Source organism: Electrophorus electricus, chromosome 15 (genome assembly GCF_041902795.1).
Source record: "Electrophorus electricus isolate QZ-2024a chromosome 15, ASM4190279v1, whole genome shotgun sequence".
NCBI lineage: Eukaryota > Metazoa > Chordata > Actinopteri > Gymnotiformes > Gymnotidae > Electrophorus > Electrophorus electricus.
The window spans coordinates 4,392,818-4,416,955 of NC_137511.1; the positions used below are offsets into that span (position 1 = coordinate 4,392,818).

At 44.5% G+C, this 24,138-nt stretch overlaps 1 protein-coding gene across 4 annotated transcripts; it reads left to right on the forward strand.

Moving 5' to 3' along the window:
* Nucleotides 1–1,061: 1,061 nt before the first annotated feature.
* On the forward strand, nucleotides 1,062–23,962 carry etv4 (ETS variant transcription factor 4). Of its 4 annotated transcripts, none has more exons than XM_027006122.3 (13): nucleotides 1,062–1,241; nucleotides 1,656–1,763; nucleotides 2,444–2,534; nucleotides 2,738–2,785; nucleotides 7,876–7,929; nucleotides 17,056–17,182; nucleotides 17,320–17,502; nucleotides 17,620–17,912; nucleotides 19,640–19,708; nucleotides 20,379–20,426; nucleotides 21,399–21,571; nucleotides 22,767–22,868; nucleotides 22,991–23,962. In XM_027006122.3, exons 2-13 carry the CDS (start codon nucleotides 1,707–1,709, stop codon nucleotides 23,216–23,218), a joined length of 1,473 nt encoding a protein of 490 aa, XP_026861923.2. In that variant the 5' UTR covers nucleotides 1,062–1,241; nucleotides 1,656–1,706; the 3' UTR covers nucleotides 23,219–23,962. The 4 variants fall into 4 exon arrangements, with proteins under 4 accessions (XP_026861923.2, XP_081553374.1, XP_026861921.2 ...); XM_027006120.3 differs by having other exon boundaries at nucleotides 1,063–1,241; nucleotides 17,053–17,182; XM_081697248.1 differs by lacking the exon at nucleotides 20,379–20,426 and having other exon boundaries at nucleotides 17,053–17,182.
* The last annotated feature ends 176 nt before the right edge of the window (nucleotides 23,963–24,138 follow it).

Sequence of the window (24,138 nt, forward strand, 5' to 3'; positions counted from 1 at the left end):
ATATGATCATGTCAGTTACCATGAGGCTTACCTAAAAGAAAAGGAAATAATCTTGACTGGTGCCTAAAGTGTGCGATTAAACAGGCATTCTTCAATTCTTTACAGCCCTAACGTTGTTAGCGATGAGACGTTTTCATCATACTGTCCTCAACGGCTCGATGTTTCGACAGAATGAACGTAGACTTCTTTAATTACATATTGAAGACTTTGGCAATATAAATAACACTAATCTTAGATTAACTTGCTTTCTATTGCTTACTATCTTCATTACTTAGTCGCGGATATTTGTGGAGCGAGCGCAGTAAAGAGTTTTGTTCTCTTATCAGACGTCGTTTCAACAGGATATATGACATCTGACTTTTTTCTGTGTGCTGTAAACTTGTTTTCAGTCAGTCATAGCCTGTTGGATTTTTCAAAATGTCCGGACAAGCAGCGCCGATATAAAGTGGCAATCCTCCAAAAAATATTAAACATTCACCAGAAATTTTAATATACTTACTTTACTTTGAACGTACTTTTATTTTCGATACGAGTAATACCAGCTAAAAAACTATAGATAGAGCTAGGCTATGTACCATTTGAATTATTGAAAAATATTGAAATGGTCTGTAGTTGTTCTTCAATTCACGGTGAAAATATACTGGGGTGTACTGGTGCTTTAAGATATTGATAGTATGTCAAAACCGTTTAAATTACTTAATGTATTGCAGCTTTGGTCAGGAGGGACCTCGTGATGTTTTTTCAAGCTGTGTCTGTTGTTAATAGAGCGTACGCTGAAAACAACTCCGTACATTCATGCCAGGGTAAGTTTTATGAATGGAGTTTTTCTCCCTCAACTTTCTCTTTCCTTTTTGTGAATGAAAAACAACTGCAAAATCTGGAAGGAAAACTCTTGGGGTCTCCACCGTGGATTGGTCAGATAGGAGCAGGCTCCACCCCACTTGCTGGGCTTTAGTACAGTTTCGAATCTGATTGGTTTAAAGGAGGAGCCGAGATTTCATTCATAGGTAAGACCATTCATTTGGACAAAGAGAGAAATCTGAGCTCTTGAAAGAAGAAATCCACCAATCACGAACGTTTGTGTCCGGGCGAACACGACAGAGAAGCAACTCTTACGAAAATCAACAGTAAAGTCCGGGAAATGTTTCTCCATTAAACTGTTTACCTCTAGCATCTGGGTACATGAAACATCAGATGTTAAGACTACAACGCTTTGCATCTTCTGGATTTGATCATTTCAGGCATGCTTTAGTTTTTACATTTGGAACTTTAACATAAACAGCTGAGGAATGTGACATTTTAGACTTCTAGTTAGTTGGTCTGCGACTTTTAGTGCCTTGGTGAACAACAGCAGACGACATGTTTTCACATCACATTTGGCACAGAAATGCTCTACAGATTATAATTTTCTGAAAGCAAAAGGCGATAGCGGGTGGATATGCAGTAAAAAGTGTTTTGCCCGAACTGAGCTCTGATTTCGAGAAGGATGCATGTTGGTGTTGATGGTAGCCGCAGCCCGCTAAATAACCTAGTTTGCCTGTGCGCTTCGCCACAGCATTTTTCTTTTTTGTGAATGGAGCTCATTACGTATGCATCTTTCTCGCCGCTCCATTCACAACTATTGCTGCCTCTGTCCCTCTGCCTTCTCCCTGCAGGCTGCGTGGATTTCATTCAACACAGCCTAAATGACCACAAACGGTTAACGGATGGATTATAAAATGGATGGATATCTAGATCAGCAAGTGCCTTATACTTTAGCTAATGTAAGTATGGGTTTATCGTGTTTCCCAAAGCTTTACTGAACGCGTTTTGCTGTGGCTCAGTCGACCGCCGTTGCCAGTGATTTGTTTCAAGGGAGCGCACCGCGATGAAAACTGTTCGGAGTTTGAACCGAAATAACTCAGAGCCTAATGCAGTACTTATCGGCGATATTAGGACACCGTTTTTTGAAACTTTTGTGTTGAGTTGTGTACAGTTAGTACCTATTAGTTATATTTCCCAAGAAAGTAAGCTTAGTTCGGATTTCAACTAGACTGTACCTTATGCGTAATTGTCATGAAAAATCAGGGACTTATTTAGGTTGCTTTAAATATGTGAAAGGATTCTAAAAGGATTCGCTGATTGGATATTTGGCAACATGTAATAGTCTTGCATGGCCTTCTTTCACGCAGTAGGTAACTGGTGTGTGTGTGTGTGTGTGTGTAACCCTTGGGTATCAATAAAGCATACAATTTGACTGTTGCTATCAGTTTTTGATGCTGGTATTTAAAATCCATAACCAATTGTATTTTAGATGATAGATTTAATCTCATTTAGTTTTTCAAATTATTATTCATCACTGTATTTCAAATAACATACACTTATTATTATTATTATTATTAATTTTTTTTTTTTTTGCATGAATATGTATTTCCACTTACATAATATATTTGCTGTTTTGCAGAGGTCACAAGGAAATGGACCCCTAAATAGACTGTTGATGGCAGCAAAAAGGAAATACATGGACACCGAATTACCCCCTCAGGAATCTGAAGGTAAAATAACAAAATAAATTATAGAAAATTTACTTTGGCCTTTATTTGGACATTAGACCCTGACAGCAGTCAGGACATTGGAGTTTATCAAGAACAGAAGCTTGTATTGAACTTTACAGAGAATAGGTGACCTTTTTTAAAATTATTATTACAAAGAACTGAATCTGAGGCAAAAAAATCTTTTTTCCCCCCTCCCTCCCCAGATCTCTTTCAGGATTTAAGTCAGCTTCAGGAGACATGGCTCACAGAAGGTGAGACTGGCATTGTGTTGCATGTCTGGATGGCAGTGTTTGTCATAATCTCACAATAAGCAGATGTCAAAGGCAGCTTGGGTACAGCAGTGTTTCTCTGTGGGTCGAAAATAAAGTATTATTTAGATACCAAATAGGGCCTTTTTATTAGCTGCATGACTGGATAGTACAAGGCAGATTGAAACATGATTTCTTTGACCTCTGGCCAGAGCCAGAGTCTGCTTTATTATGCTGCTCTGAGAGGGAAATGGGTATATGTAAGCAGAATATTGTAAACAGAATTTTAATTTGATAGTCTGATACCATAATTATTCCAGCTGAGGATGTTTTTATATTAATGTACACTTTCCTAAGTTTAAGCAATACAAGATTTTACAGATATATATTTTCATGCGGAAGTTTTAAAACTAAAGTAATGCTATTGTTCTGTTTTTACAACTCCCAACATCTATTCAAGTACTGTGTAATATATTTAGAAAGAACTGATCCAATTTTGAGCTTTTTACGCCAGTTTTTGTAATGCATGGAAAACTAAAATCACATTTATTTATTTACTTACTTATTGATTTATAAATATTATTTATTTATATAAAATATATACTTTAATAACCCAATAAAAACTATGAATATAACAAAATAAATCAAAATCAATTGTGGCTTCATGAAAGTAAGAGGAATGGATTTGTTTACAAAGTTTTTTTTTTAAACACCAGTTCCTTTTTTCGCCTTTTTCCTCTTTTAATTTTTTTTTTTTTTTTAAATAAAGCCTTTCTATGCATATGTGAGTTAGAAAGTTCAAGCCTGCTAAATATGTGGAACTGTTGCCTGTGGTTCTTAGGAACTGCTCTTTCAGATGAATGGGAGTACTTGAGAGGCCAGTACAGACACTGTGCTATTGTAGTTCAAGGTCAGTGCTCACATGTCCAAGTGGAGCCATAATTAATGCTCATGGCTCTAAACATGGGAATCCTCATTATCTATCAGAACTTGGATGAGCCTGTCTGCCGTGCCTCTTGTGTAAATAGCACATTTATGTTTAATGGTTTTCTATTGCTTTGAAAAGTATACTTTAGTTATGATTTAGTTGTAGATGAGCTAGCATCTTGGTTGCATCAGATCAAGTGCATCATTGATTACAGTGAGTGGAAATTGCCCCATATAAATGGATGTTGCCTTGCTCAGTAACAGTCAATTATCATACTGTGCTTGGTGTCATGCCGTGTTGAGCTGTGAAGTTCACAAAAAGTTTGTAAAAGAGACAGGCCAATGAGTGTAAAAATAACAATGAGAACTATCTCATAGCCTCACTACATTGAAGACTTTTAGGTGTGTACTTATGTGAAACTATCAAGTAGAACTGGAACTAGACAATAATTATGAAAGGTTAACTAGTAGTTAACAGAAGGGCTGAAGTGTGAATCAAGTGATTTAAAGAAAGACTAAATGAGTAGTGGGGGATTATTCTGAGTGCACATCTGCATGCAGGGTTTCCACTAAAAAACAGGACAGTAGCCTGTTACAGTTCTGAGAGCAAAAAAGCTTTCTTTTTCATCTATATAGGTTAAACAGCTTATTATCAGGTTGATTGTGGTTGTGGGTGATTTCACCATTTGTAAAAACAGCGGCTTGAGGGCTTTTGCACTTTAAAGGGAGAGAGGAAGCGAGAGAAAGGGGACAAGAAAGTTCTGAATGGATAAGCTTGTCGAGTCTTGTCATTAGCCTTTACTTTTTAAGATGGACCTCCTGGCTCCTCCCAGGATCTGCCCGACTAAAAAAAAAGTCATTCAGGGTCCCTGAGAGAAAAAGGAAATGTGTCTCCATGCTTGCATAGACACACTTCCAGTCTTGTGCTGACTTGCATTTCAAAGCCCTTGACAAGATGTTCCTGGAAGCTAACTGGCTACACGCACGCACACACACACACACACACACACACACACACACACACACGGCGAGAGAAGAGTGGGTTGGTTCCAGTTAGCTCTAGAAAACAGTGAGCCAGGGGCACTGATGGTGAGACAATCCTTAATGTTTTTGTCTTTACACATTGCATGTGTTCTTTTTCAGGCATGTTGGAACTAGCTCAAATTATTGTATTGTTTGATCTGGAAGACCAAATATTGGCCTCTGCTCTGAGTCATAAAAAACAGCCCCATGCTCCCCCTCAGGGCAGCATAGAAGAAAACTTGAGTGGGTCTATGAGTGGGTCTAATAGAATTAAACTCTAATTAAACTCTAGCAGCAGGATAGAGCAGTATGTGGGAAATTAATGTGATTTAACTGAGCATGCTCAAAAGGGCATCAGCCCAGTTTCCATCACACAGGAAGTGGCAGAGTAATCTTTAGTGTCAGACTTCCTCTTTTTTGGTTTCTGTGTTTATGGTCTGCCGGCTGAGAATGGAGTTTAAAGCGGGTGAAGTCTGGTAAGATTTCAGTTCTGCTCCTAACTATGTGAGATCAGCTCCCTCACTGGGGCACCTACACTACACACACTGGGCCTTTTCACTGTTGATTCCTGCTACTACTATGGTACATGGCAGCATATCTGAATGAATTAACTCATTTATTTATTTTTGTGTATTTAACTGGGTTATTTATGAATCAGAGGTTCTCCAGCCTATTTAAGACTGTAAAGAAACCTAAGTCGATTCAGTTGCTGTACTATTGCAATTAATTTTTTGAGTTTTATTTGTATTTGACTATGCAAAGATAAGACTCTATTTTTTAGCTTATAAATCTTTTCAGACTCTGTGCACTCTTTAATCGCTTTACCCTTCTTGGTTGTTTTTCCCTGCACTGTTGAGAGAATCTTCCAAATGACTCAGTGTAACTGTGAGACAGTGTTTTACTGCGTACGCTGTGTACCATTTTATAAAGAAACAAATAGCTCAAAACCAACAGACAGCCCAAAAGATGAAGTCATTTTTTGTCTGTCACTTTTACGATAGTTCTGATGAAGGTTAAAACTTTCCTGAAATTGTTTTATTCCTTGTCATATATGCAACTGAATATGCCTGTTGCAGACATAGTGAAGCACTGGCAGCACCACAGCTACCATAGCAACATTGCTTTACTTCACTCCTTTTCTGCATGGCCTCTGGTCAATGCAAGGCCAGCTCTTACCTAGCATCCTAACAGAGCGTCGCCAGCTGCAACTGGGCAGCCCAGTAGGTTCTCCTCCAGATTCACCAGTACTTCTTTCAGAAGAAGGTGGAGAGTAAATGAGTTTTTTTGTTTCCATAGAAATTCACACAGACCACAATAATGCCAGTGGAGCACCTGCAACCGCAAAAGCTTCTTTTGCATAACAACTATGCAACTTTTGCTCAGAACTATTCTCATTCGGAACTGTGGCAACTATAAACCATAAGAGTGAAATTTCCAGGCTGCTGGTAAATTGGAGGACAAAATCATTACTCATAAAGGTCATCCAAGTCATAGATAGGCTCCAGTTACTGGCATAGAGCAGGCTGGAAGGTTGGGATAAATTAGCTGCATGTTCAACTGAAGGGTAGTTTGGTATGTGGAGCTAGTGTTGTTTGTGTGGCTGTTGTCTCTTTAGGCTGTTCTTATTTTAGCTGTTTCCCTGCTCTGTTTCACCAGCACTCGGTATGAAACAGGACAGCATGAATCTTTGTATGACCCGAAGAGTCAGCCATACACTTGGAAGGACTCTGCCTCTTAGTTGTACTAAGTGGATATCCTTGAAACTAGAGTCAAATATTGACCCAGTATTTTCCTTTGCAAATACATAAAATACAAACTCAGCATAACTGCATAAGGCCACTGATGCACTTTATGGAACCATATTAAATTTTCCTTGTCATCCTGCAATCTAAGACTTACCTGATCTGACTCTGCGTTTATATATGTGTGGACTTCACCCAATATGAACCCTGAGGGGGCATAAATGATTATTATCAGGAAGCTAGTTTTCCATGCTAACTCCTCTGGGATAAGAGGGTGAACAGCATCTTCGCATGGCAGAGATGTTCACAAAGCAGAAGTAGTAGTTTTAAAGTCAACTAACAATGTTTTTGCCTGCGATTTGTAATTGTGATCGTGGAAAAGGAAGCAGTGAGGACCTCTTTGCTCTGTCTTTTCTCTCGTGGTCTCCCACTCTCTCGCCAGCCACTTCTTACTGCAAAGCACTTAAAACCAGGTGATGAATTCCAGAACCCTTCACCTAACGAAGCACGTCAGTCCCGTCAGTGAAATGTCCTTCAGCCGGCTGCCTGTGAGCAGACAAAGATGTTTGGCATGAACACGGGCCCAACAAATCTTCTCTCTGTTTCTCCCCTCTTGCGGCGTCTGTGCACAGGGTGGATGGGGCGCATAGGTTAGCTGTGATATCAGGGAATCGCAGAATAAGATGTTGAGATACTGCTGCTTGAGGTCATCACTTCCTGTGCTCCTGTACTGATCCACTATCAGTTCAGTTCAATAACACACACACACACACACACACACACACACACCATTTTTAACATGCATGTAAAAATATGAGTGAAAAACAAAAAACGTGACCTACTAAGAACTTAGTGAACTCCTGCATCTGCTTATCAGTTCCTTTAGTAGTGGTGTAACAAAATGTTGCGCACTGGTAGAAGATTAGGCACTAGTGGTCTCATGGAGTCCAGTAGTAATCAAGTCATTCTTTCACACGCACAGGCCACACTCAGCAAGGGTATTGATCTGATGTAAAAGTGCTGGCACATGGAAAGAGGAGCTGAAGGTCACATGGCTGTCCAGAGGCAGTAACTCAGGTTTCACTCAGATGAAGATGAAGGGAAAGAGGCGTTCGCCTAATGAACAGACTTGATCGCCTCCTCTCTGGAGCGCAGCGCCCACGTTCAAGATAAATGCCTCTGTTTAAAGACAAATTATGATCTTATTGCCTCTTTGTGAGAATGATAATTCATGAAAACATCTTCCATAGTGTGGCCCCTAGTTTTAGCCTATGCCTATAGTGAGATATCAGTAAGATATTCCCACATTCTCTTTTTTAATTTGTACACTGTTATGTAGCTGTATGTCAGTGAACCAGGAGATGAGGTCCTGAACATGTCTTCTCTTTCTCCTCGCTGCAGCTCAAGTTCCTGATAATGATGAGCAGTTTGTACCTGACTTCCATTCAGAAAACTGTAAGTACACTTCTCTTTGTACTTCTGGTTTTTATACCTTTGGTTAGTTTGTGTTGTATTAAAGGTTTTGCTAGAGTGACTGGGAGTGACGGAGTGAGTGAGTGAGGGAGTGAGTAAGAGAAAGAGGGAAGGAGAGAGAAGGTTGAAGCTCACTGGACAGAGACTGAGAATGATTGGTTGAGGAACTGCTTGAGGCTTAGGTGCGGTAGTCGGAGATATAATAGTGCCGTCGTGGAGCTTTACGTAAGAAGTACTGTGAGAAAGCCTTGATACATGACCTACTACTCTTACAGACATATTTGGATGCTCATATTAAAGGCCGCCCTCCATTTGCATGCAGTTCAAAGGCTCAGTTGAGCAGCTCAGGAAACTGGTAAAAGATCATTTAGAAGTCGCAGACAAAGATTCTCTTTTGTGTCTGTCAGAGGTGTAAATGGAAAAGCAAATTCCTGTAGCACACAAGGCCACCTTTTCAACTGGTTTCCTTTTTGCGTTGTTGTGTCGCTGCACAATGGCGTGCCAGGCTTTGTGGAGGGGTGTGCACTCTGTAAACAGCTCTCCTGAATCTTTTGTCAAAGCCATTCACAGACCCACAGGCTGGGCCTGTACCACACTGACAAGTCTGCGGGTCCAGTTGTGGAACTGCTGCTAGCCTTTTTAAGGGTTATAGAGTTCGAGGCATGAGTCACACAAATAAAGCCCTTTTTTTTTCTACAGCAGAAGTCGTAACCTGAACTGGGCAGTGGCTCACTGAGGTCTAGACGACAGAATCTTTGCCTCTCGGAAAAGCTCAAAATCTAGTGTATGCAAACACCACCGTTTAACCCCATCACATGCCTGACCTGTGGTGACAGATGCTCCTCATAACATATTGTCCTTGTCTGTTGACCCACAATGGAAAGGAGGAAATGGAGATGAACTCTGGGGCATTGAAGGGTCATGTCTACTTAACCCCAGCAGGGCAGGGCCAATCGCCACCGTTCAGTCTGGCCGTGAGAGGCAGCAGGGTTGCAGCCTGACAGTCTTGTCACGTTAGTTAAGTGGAGCACTGCTATGATTGACGGCCGCGCCCGCCCTTTCGTTCAGACACACCGCTGTAATAACTTATGCATGCTCTGGGGTGTCTGAGCAGAGGAGAGGCAGCAGCTGACAGGCAGCCATAAGCGGAGTCTCAGTCTCCGTCATGGTTCTGATCACTCTGGTTGAGGTGCATCGAAGTCACCAGTGAAGCAGGAACACACCGCTACCTTGCTCTACTGCAAGTGCGCACATGGCCCTCTCCAAACATGGGGAGTGGGTGCTGACATTTCAGGTGAATCGGATGTTTTTGCTGAACTGTGCCAGCATGCTTCGTCTCACAACAGTCTCCTTGTGTCTCATATGTAAACAAGCTTTGATTGAATCGCATGTTTCAAAGCTATCTTTTCAGTCGAGCTGTTGCCTGTCTGGATGTGACAGGAAGCATGGAATTAACGCTAGAGCTTGGCTGTAATGTCTTTTTCTTTTATTTTTTGAGCAGAAAATGATGTTGTGCAACACCTGCACAGCTGTCGAATCTATCCACATCTCTCCCTTGTTTTCCACACTGAGACCTAACTAGCTAGCTCTTTCAGTCCCTCTGTGTGTGACAGCTGGGAGCTCTCTCCCTTGTGGTCTACAAGTGAAACCTCACAGCAGGTGAACGTTGCCTTTAAGGCATGGCTCTGATACCCCTGAAACAATCTGGTCAGTCTGCACTCCTGCACTGGTTTGTACTGGAATTGTAGGGAGCAATTCACAAGCGCAAACAACAGTGAGTTTAAAAGATAGCATCCTTGTAGAGTTACACTCGAAGTCAGCTAAACATGGTTGGTAGTTGTGAACAAAGCTATAAAGGTTCACAAATACTTTTAAGTGTCTGGGATCCAAGTTTATTTGCTTACCCAGGTTGTTTCACAATGTGCTCTATTTTACTAATGGAAGGTAGTATGAGCCAATGAAGATTTTATCACTGTAAATAAGGAACACCAAGTCCTTTTGACAAGGAAACTAAAGACTTACTCTGGTTTTAAAGTCTGTATTTTTGTGATTCTTTTCTCGTGGGAAAATGTCTGATACAGATTATTGTTATCTACATGTGTATTTGTCTTTATTTACACTATGTAACAATCATGAAACAAGTGAAAACAAGTGAGATTTATGTGCCGTTTAAGGCTACACTCAAAACAGAACTCTGTCTCCCCATTCATGAAAATGTCCTACAGCAAGCTCCACCCTCAAGGTTCCTTTTTCTGAATGGAGGGTTTAACCCCCCTTTTCCTGTTTCTCTACAAACTGAGCTGTGAAAATCTGGACTGCTCTCCTTTTCACCCCCCATCTCTCTCTCTCTCTCTCTCTCTCTCTCTCTCTTTCTCTCTCTCTCTTTCTCTGTCTGCATTGAATGTTCCAAGATGTGAGCTAATCCAGCAATTGCAATGTTGTGTGGGCCGATTGTTTGGTTTTGTGCCTTGTAGTAATTATATAGGAAGTTGTGGCTATAAATCCAGTTGCAGCTGTTACAAAGGGGCAAGTTAAAGAGCGAGACTGAGATACGAGGAGAGAAGGAGAGAAATACAAGAGAGTTTAGTGAATGCACAAAGTTCTCTGGCTTTCCAGACTGCTTGTTTGCACTGTGTTGCCTATGGACTTGCTCTGCCATACTGTTGAGCATATCAGTGAATCACTGTAGTGTACAGGCCACTCAGCCCTCCCCTAACAAAATACACTGCTCCAGCTCTCTCCACTTTCCAAAATACAGCTGCTATGCAACAAAGTCTGCAAAAACATCTTCAAGACTGCCAGAAATGCACTGAGACTACTTGGCCTATCCCGTAGAGGGGGCTGGCCCTTCCTCCCTCCCTAACTTTTTGCCGAGAAACAACCTATCTACAGGCATGCACACACACGCGTGTGCACACACACACACACACACACACACACACACACACACACACACACACACACACACACACACACTTAAGCGCCACATTTGTATGAATGAGCTGGTTGTGAGGGATTGGCCAAGGCAGCACACTGAGTGAAAATGAGATCTCCATTCATGAATCTGGCTGCTTGAGTGTTGTGCTGTTCAACAACACTCTTATTGTCTGTTCTTTCTTTCTTTTTCTTTGCTTTCTTGATTCTGTCATTTTCTTTTTTTCCTTTTCTTTCTAAACAATACAAAACACTAAAAAATTTTTTTTTTTTGTTAATATAGAACCTAAATATGGCTCACCACTGGGAATGGTTTTTTATTACCCCTGAAAAGTCTTTTCATTTTATTTATGCTCTGAACTATGATCTGTAGTAAACCATCACTGCCATGTTTGGATAAAACCTCCGACTGTTGTGGCTGAACGTTGGCTGTAACACACTGGCCGTGGCCTGTGGTTCAGTCAGGCTAAGGTACAGTGGTGAAGCTGCAGCGTGAATGGACAGCAGTGTGTGTTTTACTGCATCACTCAGCCAGGGGCTCCTGGGGCTGGCCGGGGGCGGGGGTTACACCAAACACAAACCAGCCCAGGACGTCGTCTGCTCTCCCTCTCTCTCAGAGGGGGACCCTTCCAACCCCCTCCCCCCCTGCCTCACAAATACACACGCACACACATGCGCGCGCGCACACACACACACACACACACACACACACACACACACACACACACACACACACACACACACATTCTGTTGTTGAAAGGAAAAGAATCAGTGAGGAAGAACTAATGATAACAAGACAGGCCTACAGCTAGCATCGCACTGGAGAGGAGCTAGGAGAATAGAAGGAGTTTGAAAAATTGCGCTCACTGTTGTAGGCTGCCTTTTGGAAGCTGCGCCGTTGGATTGTGACAGGTGGTGTGGCTGCATCAGCATGTTAAACGCCAGATTGGATCGGTTCACTACCGTGTCTGCGTCACTTTGCTCTTCCCGTTTATTTAGCCAGGTCTCTCTGTGATTCTGCTGAGACAGACCAGGTCATATATTGAAGAAACAGTGAAGGATCAGTCGATTCTAAGTGCAGATGAAAGACAGCGAGACGCAGGAGTGTCTCTGTTATAATGAAGACCTCCACCCTGCTCGAGAGAGAGAGAGTGCCACTGTGGTCTTGGTGGAAATGTATTTCTCAGGGGCCTGACAGGAATTCAATGGGCATGCGTTATCTCTCTCGGAGATAAGCTGGGCTTTTTCTCCCCTGCACATCACCCTTACAAATGGTGTCTTTACAGTGGGGCTCATTATATAATTTCTGCAATGAGGAGGAAATCAATATGTCCATTAAACATTTAAAGAGGACGGCTATACTGAGGGCCAAGCGATGAAAAGTGGAGAGATGAATTGCCTTCTACATACACCATACTCATAGCCACCCTCCTCATGCAGTTTCTTTCGTGTTCTCTGGCTCTTGCTTTCTCTCTCACATTCTCAGACACAATCATGTACATGTACATTCCTCATCTCACTGATGTTGCAAGAAATGATGGGTGAAAACTTTGTTTTGATATGTCATACTTTGTTTTGATATGTCATATTGGTGGGGCCCCTATCAAATGACAGTGGAAAGTTTCTGCGGTTGGTCAATCAAGTCTCCAGTCTGCTCATCGTCTAGTAAGGGAAGTGAAAGTGTCAATACAACAGAATGTGTCCTTCTCAACTCGCGGTGACTGGCAGCCACATGACCTGGGATAGGACATTTCATGTCTGTGTTATTAACACTGTTAATGACTCAGTGTTAAAATTAGGAATTGGTACCTGGTTTTCCACCTGGCCAGTTTCTACAATCCTTTTAACGTATCGAAGTGGTTTAATAGCTCACGTTCAATAATATGTAAAAATTTAAAACAGGATTCAGACCTCATGAAAGAAGTTCCATCCATTGGATAGATGGGACAGATCTCGGGGGGGGGGGGGGGGGGAAAGCTTTCTGTCTCTGAGTTCTGCTTTCTCTTTCACTGTGCTTTCACGCTGACCTGAACGCCACATGTCCAACACATGTTCCTACGCTCGTTTGAAACGACGGGCTTGTTTCTCTACGGCCCAGCCGTTTTCCTGTTCCCGCCCCTTGCTCCACTTTACCACTGATGGTTTTATTAAAGGTAGAGTTACATGCGAAAACTGCCCGAACAGACAAAACCCTCCGAAACAGAATGAGGTTTCCAGGTCCCAGCAGTACAGTCAAAAATAGCCCTCTAATAGAATGTTCTTGCCAGTGGTTGTCTAATACTTGAAGCATTTACAAATCCCAGTCTGCAAAACAACAGGCTAATGAATAATAAGCTTCGAAAGTTCTGTTCATGACCAGGGCTTCATGTTACGCTTGTGCCTTTGGGAAAGTGTCCTGACTAGACATGTAACTGCTGTGACCGTCACCCATAACACCCTTATGTCCCCATTATATTCACGCCCTGATCCATAGCCTTTGACAGCCAGTGTTTGCAGAGCAGCGGTAGGCTTTTAAAAGCAGCTTTAAGTGGCATACCAAAAATCAATGCCCTCATTTTGAACATTAAAGCCGTTCTCGCATAATTGGCATCCTTGTTGTTCTTATTGATTTGTCACTGTTGGCTACAGCTGGTCAGTGGGCTGCAAGGTGGATTTCCCAGCCTTGCAGTCTGTCACTGTGGCCTAATGTATGGCTGTGTTGCCGCAATATATCAAATTGCAAACACACTGCAATGTGTGGAAGGATGTTTGCTTATAACATGCTGGTCCAAATGGCAAGTTTTAGTCCATTATATTCGCTGGTCTGAATTTTATCTTATCGAGCACACTGTGTGCAGTTGGTCATGTGTCTCCCCCCCAGAACGCTGCTGTAATAAACTACACGTGTTCTGGCCTGCGCTCTCATACAGTACTGTGTGTTTATGGTCCCATGAAATAATTGTACGAAAGTCAGTGAATCACCGTACCTGTTGAGGGGTTGGCTTCATCCACGGCTGTCATCAGCTGAAAACTCGCAGGAAGTAATTCTGACATGAATATACAATGCGTTAACACTATCCAGATCTTCAGTGGCGTTGAGGTTTAATTCAAAAGCAGACTGCAAGAAGAGGAGACTTAGGCCCATCTTAAAAACACAGCACGCACAATGAAATTCTTTTAATGGCCAGTCCTGAGGGTAGCTTTCTATTTTACCTGCACACCAGGACTTTATGGTGTGGAATTAAACCGCTGCGATACAGGCTGCTCGGGTGCCGATTCTGGACGCCCGGCCACCAGGCCGGTGCCGCCGGCCACTGGTCCGCCCTCCGCCCGAGCTGCCCGGGCTGTGGAGGAGCCCCTGGTGCCTCCATCTGTCACAGCTGGTGGCTATCTCTTTGTCCTGTGGCAGGAGCTGGGTGGGGGGGGGGGGGGGGTATCGAGGTCCTGAGATTTGTTTGTGGTGGAAGCTGACAGAATGGCCCCCCATAACGATGCTCCACTTCCTAAAGCACTCAAGCATGGCCACATCCACCCCCCCTTCACCTCCCCGTCCTCTCCTCTGAAGGACACTATTTACATATGTAAAGTCCAGCTCCTCCGCACTGGCCTGGCCTGCCTCTTTAGAGACACTCTCGCCTTCGCACACAATGCTACTGGTTTTTCACACGTACGTGTTTCTAGGAAAGAGGTGCGAATGCTAAGCAATGGCAGAGTTTGCGTGTTAACTGCTTACAACCTTGTTTGGCAGATTGGGATGAAGAGGTAGATGCAGACGTCATCATTTTTCAGACCTTTTGTCCTCAAACCTAAATGAAGTAGAACATAGGAGAGTAATCTAATGTATATGTATGTGGGTATCTGTATTTAACAGCTGTAGTATTTGTAGTAATTAAAAAAACAAACAAACAAACAAACTTGGGAAAGGCGTCAGAGAAACTTTTCATCATATCACGTTCTTTGTGGACAGTATTTTACCAGGGACGTCTAAACACTTCACCCAGATGTCTGTCCATGTTCAGGTTCACGGAGCCCTTTGCTCTCGCACGAGAGACGAAGCCTGTGAAATATGAGTGGGTTTGGGGGAAAGTGACGTCACTTCAAAATGAGTTGTGAAGAGAGGAGTCAGAACCTGAGCACTTTGGTCACATTACTTCAAATAAAGAAAGGGGAAAGAGCATGGGGTCTCTTCAGTGTCATGGCTCTGCTTACTCTCCTGCCACTGGGGTATAAACTCAGGGCAGCTTTAACGGTGCGAGGAAACGTCTTGATAGTGTTACATTTTTTCCAAGGATTTCCTCTGACCGTGACACTTGTTCAGAGTAATAGGCCACATTTTGACTGTTTAAAAGTACAGAATTTAGTGTAGTCCTGCAATGCTTTTTCCTGTAATCAGTGTAATCATTTTATTACATTTCTGTGATTTGAAGCATGTAATCATTGCTGAATAGTGCAACATGAATTCCTCTGGTCTCCAGCTTGATTAATTGGATAAATCACACATGATTTGTTAAGGGCAGAAAGTGAGGTCAGCCAAACTCCGTGCCCACTGGGACAGACAACTGCTAACCCTATTCTCACCTGAAACATCAACGCCAACCTCCAGTGCCAAGTGGCTGTCTTCTTCATTAATGCATACTGTGCAGATTGTGTTGCTTTTCCAACTTATGTCCAGAAGACAATGTTGGAAAAAGAGTACCCCATGTCTCAGAGTAGGAGGAACGGGTGCTGCCCAAGGTCTGTTTACAGTTTCCCTTCATTTACCTCTGCGAGAGCTGATGTTGATATAAGCGTTCAGATCTGTCAACTCCAAAGCATAGTTGCTTGTGCAGAGTGCGTATGACTTTGCATGTCACTCATAGACAAGTCCTGGACTTTATGGCATGTTTCCATTGGCTGAGTGGATTAAAGTCTTAACTCCCTCTGTGAGAAGTCTGCTTAAATAGTCCCTAATCCATCCTGAGCTCTACTCTAAGCCAACACTTCCTCATCACTCTGCCAAGCATGGGGGGGAAAAGGAGATAAACAAGTGCCATCCCCCCGTCCCTCTCCCTCTCTTTCCCTTTCTCCCTGTGGTGCACGAGGCCGAGCTGATGCCTGCGTCACAGTAGTACAGTACAGTGAGACGATGCCCTTTCCTGTACTCTCTGGCTCTCCTCTTTTCCGAGGGAATGCATAATTAACCTGGACTTGGTCTTCGATGGGGCCTGTTCCGTCAGGCCTGCGCCCACGACAATCAACACATAAACAGCCATAAACACAGGTCTGGGTCTCAGCTGTAGGAGCACAGCTGCTGCTGTTTACCCTGAGCGGCCCTGGAAGAAAAAAAAAACATCCTGTACGCTGCAGCCTGTGAGCCGAGCCCGCTCCTCTCCAATAATAAACAGCAGTGCAGTGCATCGTGGCAGCGTTGGGCCGGTCCCTGCGTGCTGGGTGGCTCACTGGCTACCCCGCAGACTGGTACCACTCGGAAAACGAGCTTGACTGAACTCCTTAAGAAAACTCTTCTCTAGCCGTCCCGAGCACTGGGCTGTGCACGAAAGGTGTGCGTGCTCCCACACGGCCAACGGCTGGTGTTTATTTTTTGCCGTTGCCATGCTTTGAAGTGCTGTTTAAAGCGAGTGTTGCGAAATGTCTTGATGAGGCATTTGCCCGTGTGCACCAGCGTGCTGGCTTTTCTCTGATCGCAAAAGAAGTGAGCACAGAAAAGAAAGCAGACGCAAGAAACCTCCCCACAGCATACCTCGGCTGTAAAGGCATGACGCCGAACAAAGGTGCGCCCCTGGCGCTGTGTATTTCAGTCGTGTGACGGCAGCAGAGTTGAATGACCTGCTGAGTGCGTGGGATGTTAATAGCCGTGTTGTGTCTGAGGTAGGAGAGCCGGGCTGAACCTGTCAATCAGGGCGGGGAGTGTCGGAGGTGTTTGTGCATGCCTGCGTTTGTGCGCGGACATGTGTCGCGCGCCGCACGCAAGGATGTAGACGGCTCGCCAAGGCTAGCTGGAACGTATGTGCGCGCGTGTTTTTCTTCTCTCTGCGCTGTGTTTTGGTCTGGGAGTAATTGAACCGGTCTGGTGTTTTCCAGCTCACACAAAGAAGTATTTACCTCCCCCAACCCCACCCCCTACCCTTGTTGTCTTCAGAGGAGCGCACTGGAACGTGGCTGCATTAACGAATGTATCTGTCTGTGTCACAGCAGTGGCATTCCACAGCCCGCCGGTAAAGATTAAGAAGGAGCCTCGGAGCCCTGGCTCAGACCCCAGCCAGTCATGCAGTCACAAGCAGAGCTTCAGCTACCCAGCCGGAGAGCAGTGCCTTTACGCCAGGTCAGTGCAGACCGTTGCCGTCCGCTCTCACTCACCGAGCCGTGCTTGGCCTCTGTCTGTTTTACTGCCTGTCTGTTTCGGTTTATTCTCCTGGTCCGTGTGCTGCTGTTGACTGTACGCTACCGTGTGTCTTGCAGTGCCTATGAACAGAAGAGAGCAGCAGCAGCGGGACACCCGAGCTCCTGCCCCGGGACCCCCATGTCCCCCATGCCGCACTACTCCCCGAAGCCACCGGTGGGCGCTCGACCTGACACAGGGTACATGAACCCTCCCTCTGCCAGTCAGTCGCACCCCAGTCACAGTTTCCCCATGAACCACAGGTACCGGTGTATTTCACTTCCACTAATCAGTGTGTCTCTCTGCTGGTCCTCCTGTACTGACAGTGGTTTAATGAAAACCCTCGTGATCGGAGCTTTGTCATCACTTACTGTTTCCAGCTCAAGGTTCCCGGCGGCCTCCGTCGACATGTGTCCCCCGTTTGGGCCCCAAGGCCCTGCCTTGCAGCGCATGCTCGCCGGCCCGCCCGGGGGAGGAGGTGCCGGGGGAGGTGGTGCGTACCACCGGCAGCACTCTGACCCCTGCATGCCATACCTGCAGCAGAGCTTCAAGCAGGAGTTCCTGGACCCCCTGTATGACAGGGCGGCCCATGCGGCTGGACCGTCCCCTCAGAGGTTTCCCCCGGCCCACATGATGGTCAAGCAGGAGCCCACAGACTACACCTACGAGCCTGGTGAGTGGCGTTCAGGGAAGCAGGCTGTGACACAAATGATCTACAGAGAGCAGGAAGGCTTAAGGAAACATTACTGATCTGGTAACCTGACTGCTCCAAGATCTATTCAAATGGTCTTGCTCCTGTTCTTGAAGATCAAAGGCTATATTTGAGTGCACTACTGTAAACAGTGAATCCAAGGCCACAATATCCAAAAAGAGCTGTTCATGCTTTCCTTCTCTTTTTCTCTCTCTTGTTCCGAGGGAGTTTGTTTTTTTGCCCTCCCACACACCTCACACTTCATAAAGTTCTTCACTGTCTCTGTCTCTCTGTCTCTCTGTGTCTCTGTGTGTCTCTCTCTCTCTCTCTCTCTCCTTTCCCTCCCCTCTTTTGCTCTGTGAAAGGCAGTGAGGCAAAGGAATTTCATTGAGAAAATGGAGGGCACTGGAAAGACTAGAATCCCCAGCGGAGCGCTCCAGGGTGTTGGGTTGCACCAGCAGCTTCCTTTTTCTGCAGGCAGATGAACTCATAATGGAAAAATGAGCATAGCCGCCGTAACGTGAGCCTGGCCAGTGGAGGGAGGGGGCAGGGCAGGGTGGGGTAACTGAGGTGTTGGTTGGGGGGTTGTGGGGGTTTGGGGAGTCAGGGCTGGAAGCTCTCTGGTCTAGCATTCACAGCACAAGTCAGTGCGATCTGTCTTTGCTGTGTGACTGTACCGAGACAGAAACACGAGCTGGAGTGAGTAACCCTCCTTACACACTGCGAGAGCAGTCGCTGAGCTCCTTTGTTATTCAGCAGAAGAGAACTTTCACACAGCCAGAGTCACTTACACTAAAGAAACCTGCTTAACTTGATCACCAAAAACAACGGCAAACGCTTCAGTATTTGTGTTACTTTTTCTTTTGTTTTTGTTATAGACGGCTCTGATGCCATGACAGGTTTCATCCTTGTACATGCAGAACTCTGCTCGTGAGCTGTGAGGCACGGATGGGAGGATGTTTGTGTGTGGACACGCTGTGCTATCTGAGGCGGAGGCCCACTTGGTGCGCCTGCTTATCTGTAGATGTTTCAGGCATGGCCAAGCCAACTGCTGCCCCTGCTCTACGTCGCCTGAGTCTTAGGGAGCAGTGCTCAATGGCCCACACAAGTAGCCAAAGATGTGCTTCACATGTTTAGGGCTCTCCCTGCGCAACATGGTGCCCGTTCAAAATGAAAGTGGAACACAGAACAGGGTGTTGCAGGCGTGACCCTCCGTTCTGGATCAGGGTGTTTGGACATCATGGGTATCCGGTAGCATTACCGTTAGCTGTGTGAGAGACGTGGCTCACGGCCCCTCCAAGCTGAGAACTCTATGCTCCCCTGTGACATCTTATCTTAGCCTGGGCCACTGCATTCTCCAGGCATGACTCATTGTTCGGGGACAAGATTGCTCCACCATCCAACCTCACTAATGCTTATTTACACGTAAAGAGAGAGGGAGAGAGAGGGAGGGAGGGAGAGCTTGATTTATTGTTTGATGATTTGATACATTGGCTCTATGCTTGAGAACGAATTAAACACTTTCATAATGTCACTGCACTTCTGTCTGTCATGGCTGATAAACATGACAAATGTTTTGTGCTTGATGTGTTTGGTAGGTTCTCAGGCTTCATGCGTGATTGACCAGTCTATAAGCAGCAGAGCAGATTATATTCTGAGATTTAAGGCCATTATTTAAAACCTTTATTTATCCTTGTTTTACTCCACAGATGTGCCTGGTTGCACCTCCATGTACCAGCACAGCGAGAGCTACCCCAATCCCCAGCACAGCAATGAAGGTAAACTACAGTCAGATTATGTGCATAAAGCATATGTGTTAGACGATTTCAGATGGAGGTGCTTGTGTATGGATGGTGACAGTTGGTGCCCAATGTAGGCAGTTGAAATGTTTGAGTTTGGGAGGTGCACGTCTCATGCCCATCAGACTGTGATTGGCCAGTGCTGTGCGGTCACTGGCTAACCAAGCCAGTGGGTCTGTATTTCCATTGGCATCAGTGCTAGTCTCTCTGCTGTCCGGAGAATTCTAGGGTAAATATTACTACTGGAAAAGGCCAGTATTTTTCCTGGAGCAAAGAAAAATAACCCAGCCTCTTTGCTCACTGCACTGGTCACTCCATTTTGGGTCATTTCAGTCAAGGCTGGGCTTTGCTCCCTAATGGGGATTAATTACTGAAAGGTAGGCACTTCCCTGAGAATAGTGTGATAACTGCTCGTAATAATAATAATTAAGTGTAATTGGTTCATCATTACTCCCAAATTACTGGCTGTGGTGGCAAAGTTATGAAATTCTACAATTACGTAATTATTTGGCATGTTTTTAGAGGGCCATTTCTAGTAAAGATTGTTGTTAATATTTCATAATGTTTCGTTTTTTTTCCTCCCTGACATTTTTACAAAAAAGACTCGAGACTAGTCAGCAAACTAACACAACCTTCATTCTCCTTGCAGGCTACATGTTTGAAAATGACTCCCGTGTTGTCCCTGAGAAATTTGAAGGTGAATCTCAAGCATCCATGTCCCACCAGTATTAACTTCAAAGATCTTCATCTGTATTGACCTTAAACTGGGCCATTGAGATTTGCGTCACCGCGGACAACAAAAACATAGACCATACAGCACCCACTATGGAGAGAGAGAAACACAACCTCTTGCAACTTACAGTTTGAGACCAAATCCCTGTTGCAGACAAGCTCAGGATTACATGCACCATGTTGAACTTTCTTTCTCAGTAACACCATCCACTGTCTAAAAGCATATGATACTGTCCTGAACAATAAGCGGTCTGCCTGTTTTTCCATAAGCTGTGTTGTGCTGAGTGAGGTCAGAGGCTATAGTTTCTCATGTATGACTATGGCCCAGGCTCTTGTGACGTCTTGAAGGAAACAGAGCTGCCAGTTCCCATGGCCTGGGTGATTGATGGGTTTGCAATAGTTGTAGGTTATTGCACCAGCCGGACTGGTAGAAGCACTCTGCTGAGGTGTCAGTTGTTTTGCGAAGGTTCCCACGGTCTGGTTTGGTAAAGCAGAGTCATTAATATGAAACTGATGTGAATACATCATGGGAAAACTGGAAGTACTAGACACAGAAGGCTTCATTTGTGTCAGGCTGTTCCTTTTTGTATGACCTCTGCATTTACAGAGCTTATGTATAAAATGGTCTTACATGGAAGACATATACCATACACAGCTTGCTGCACTGTGCTTGGTGTACAATAGTTATTTGAAGAGAAGATGCGAAAGAACATTAGCCATTTTAGAAGGCTACTGTCTCTAATAGAAGGTTTGGTCACGACACTCCGGTTAACCCCTACTTTCTAAGAAATTCTCTGAGGCTTCTAACAATTTGCCAAAGGTAGTATGTCTCAATCAATGGAATACACCATTGTTACCCTATTAAGCACACCATTGCATGCAACCAAGGAGCTAATGTGATTTTTTTTCTTCTTTTTTTTTCTTTGCTTCTGCTCAGGTGAAGTAAAGCAGGAGGGGGGCGGTGTGTTCCGCGAGGGTGCCCCCTATCAGCGGCGTGGCTCATTGCAACTCTGGCAGTTTCTGGTTGCTCTCCTGGATGATCCTGGCAATGCGCACTTCATTGCCTGGACTGGCCGTGGAATGGAGTTCAAACTCATTGAGCCTGAAGAGGTGAGTGTCTGTGGGCTGTACAGAAAGCTGTACTAGATTACCAGGGCCTTCAGATCTAAATGCTTCAAGCATAACAACAATGATTAACGCTAAAATGTTTTGCACGCACCATGCTTGCAAGCAATTTTAGTTCGGGTCAGTAATCTGAGTTCAGCTCGTCAGTAGAAAGAGAGATCGGTTGAAGAGATTTTCCAGTGATCAGCCCCTGTTCCCCAGGGTCTCCCCACCCACACAAATTCAAACTCCATTAGCTGCCATGCATTATTTACCCCACTTAACAGCAGAGCGAAACAAAATGGAGTACAGCTCCATTACCAAATATTACAGCCCTCCACTCTGGCTGAGTCAAAGCAGGCGGTGGTTTAGGCACGAATGTTAACCTCCCATTGTCTGTGGTCAGTAGACGGCTAAATGGCGTGAGTCAGCAGTCCGTCATGCAGAGATGCCTCCATCAGGCCTGCCCCACTGTACTGCATTAATCATTCATTACTGCCAGGGTTTTATGACTGCAATTAGACATGGGAGCTCTCTAAGAGTGCAAACAAAATCGGCAGCACCCATGGGACATGTGCTCTGCACCATAAGTCTGCCTGGGTTATTGCCCATGTTTTGACAGATGACAATTAAAATATAACAGTAAGTTTTAATCAGGTACAACGAGCTCATTAGTGGAAGATTGAGCTTCTGGTACAATACCGTTGCCCCTGTATGTAGAGGATCGTTATACTCCGGATATGATACCCGGATCTTGGTTTTTACGTCTCTGAGAGGAATGTCACCTGTTTTTTTTCTGCAATCAGTGGTGTCATTTTTGGTTAATCTAAAAAGGTTACATTAGCAGGGACCATAAGAACATATGGATACTTCTCACCCTTCCCATCAGGATGATGGCGTTGATGGCTTTCACCCAGTCACTGTCGCCCTCTAGTGAAGGGTTAATACCGGTTCACACATGAGTGTTTGTTTTTTTCTCTCTGTGAAAGGTCATCAGGGTTTGAAAACTTTCAGCATTAAAGTGTTCGTCTTCTAGGACCTTTTAAGGGGTAGCTGTAAAGTAGCCTGCCATTTTGAGTTGGTCAAGGGACCATGGGCTGTGTGTGGACGTGGGTCATGCAGTAGATCCAAAAAACATAATGGAGCTTCCACGGAATGTTTCCGTTCTTCTCACTTCTCCTCTGCTTCTTGTTCTTCTTAGGTAGCAAGGCTGTGGGGGATGCAGAAGAACCGACCAGCCATGAACTACGACAAACTGAGTCGCTCCCTGCGCTACTACTACGAGAAAGGGATTATGCAAAAGGTACCAGTGAGACCAAAAACGGAGCGGATGCTCTGCAGATTTCTAATGCAAATCTTCATTCGCGGTCTTGCCAATGACACTGATCGTGTGCAAACCGACTACGCTGCTCTCTGTGTGTTCAGGTGGCAGGCGAGCGCTACGTTTACAAATTTGTGTGCGAGCCGGAGGCGTTGATCTCACTGGCCTTTCCGGACAATCAGCGGCCTAGCCTGAAGGCAGAGTTCGAGCGCTACGTCAACGAGGAGGACACGGTGCCGCTGTCTCACTTGGATGAAGGCGTGTCATGCCCCTCTGACACAGCTGCCACCAACCTGGGCCCTCAGCCCTACTCCAAAGGCTACATGTACTAACACCACCATGAGCCCTGCGATCCCCACACCCTTCTTCCAATGCACCTATTGCACATGCCCACCCTGTTCACTTGTATATAGGGCTATGGTGTTTTTTGTCTCTTTTTTTGGTTTGTTTAAATTAATATCACTAGGGACTCTGCATTCCTCTCAGTTCTGAGGCCTGGCCAATGCAAACACGTGCCTGTGTTTCAAGAAATTGCTTAATAAAGACCCAGTACTATTAACACACCACCTCGACAACGGACTGTTTTCCCACTTTGGCATTGAATGTTAGATACTGGTGTTGAGGATACAACGTTGTGAAGATTATCTATACATTAGTTATGCAACGTACTAGGTAAGCTGGCAATCAATGGGTGACAAAGGGCTTTTTTCATGAACAAACACTTTTAGCATATGAATATGTAAACAAGCCAAATCCAAGTCCTCCACCATATTAATTCACAGGTAGCTGCACCTACTCAACATGTGACCAGCATAAACATTCTTCACCAAATATTCTTCGCATATTTCCCAGTGTTCTTGAACTCCTGTTTAAGACACCTCAATACAGAATTGCCTTCTATGATGTAAATATCACTCACATGGCTACTCATTCAGCAACCAGTCATGTGACCTTTGACTTGCAGCTTGAATATTATGCTGGACCTGTAGTCTGAGTGGGGCATTTCTTAAAGCAGTAACACTATAATCCAAATAACTTGAATACTATAAATAAATACTACAATGTTTATCAGGTAATACTCCAGTGTTTTTTCTCCCCCAAGATTGCATATTCCTGGTAGTACATCTGCTCTGTCTAATGCTGTTTAAATAAACACTCTTGGCTTTACAAGTTAAGTGACTATCTTTGGTTTCAGCTAGAGCAGCTGTTAAAACTGTTCACAGGTTTACAAAGTATTGATGGCTTCATCTGT

Excerpts from the sequence above, each read along its gene's own strand:
- etv4 (XM_027006120.3), top strand. The coding sequence starts at position 1,707 with ATGGATTATAAAATGGATGGATATCTAGATCAGCAAGTGCCTTATACT. Across the intron at positions 17,503-17,619 it reads AGTTTCCCCATGAACCACAG|CTCAAGGTTCCCGGCGGCCT; the intron begins GTACCGGTGTAT and ends TACTGTTTCCAG. Across the intron at positions 20,427-21,398 it reads TGTCCCTGAGAAATTTGAAG|GTGAAGTAAAGCAGGAGGGG; the intron begins GTGAATCTCAAG and ends GCTTCTGCTCAG.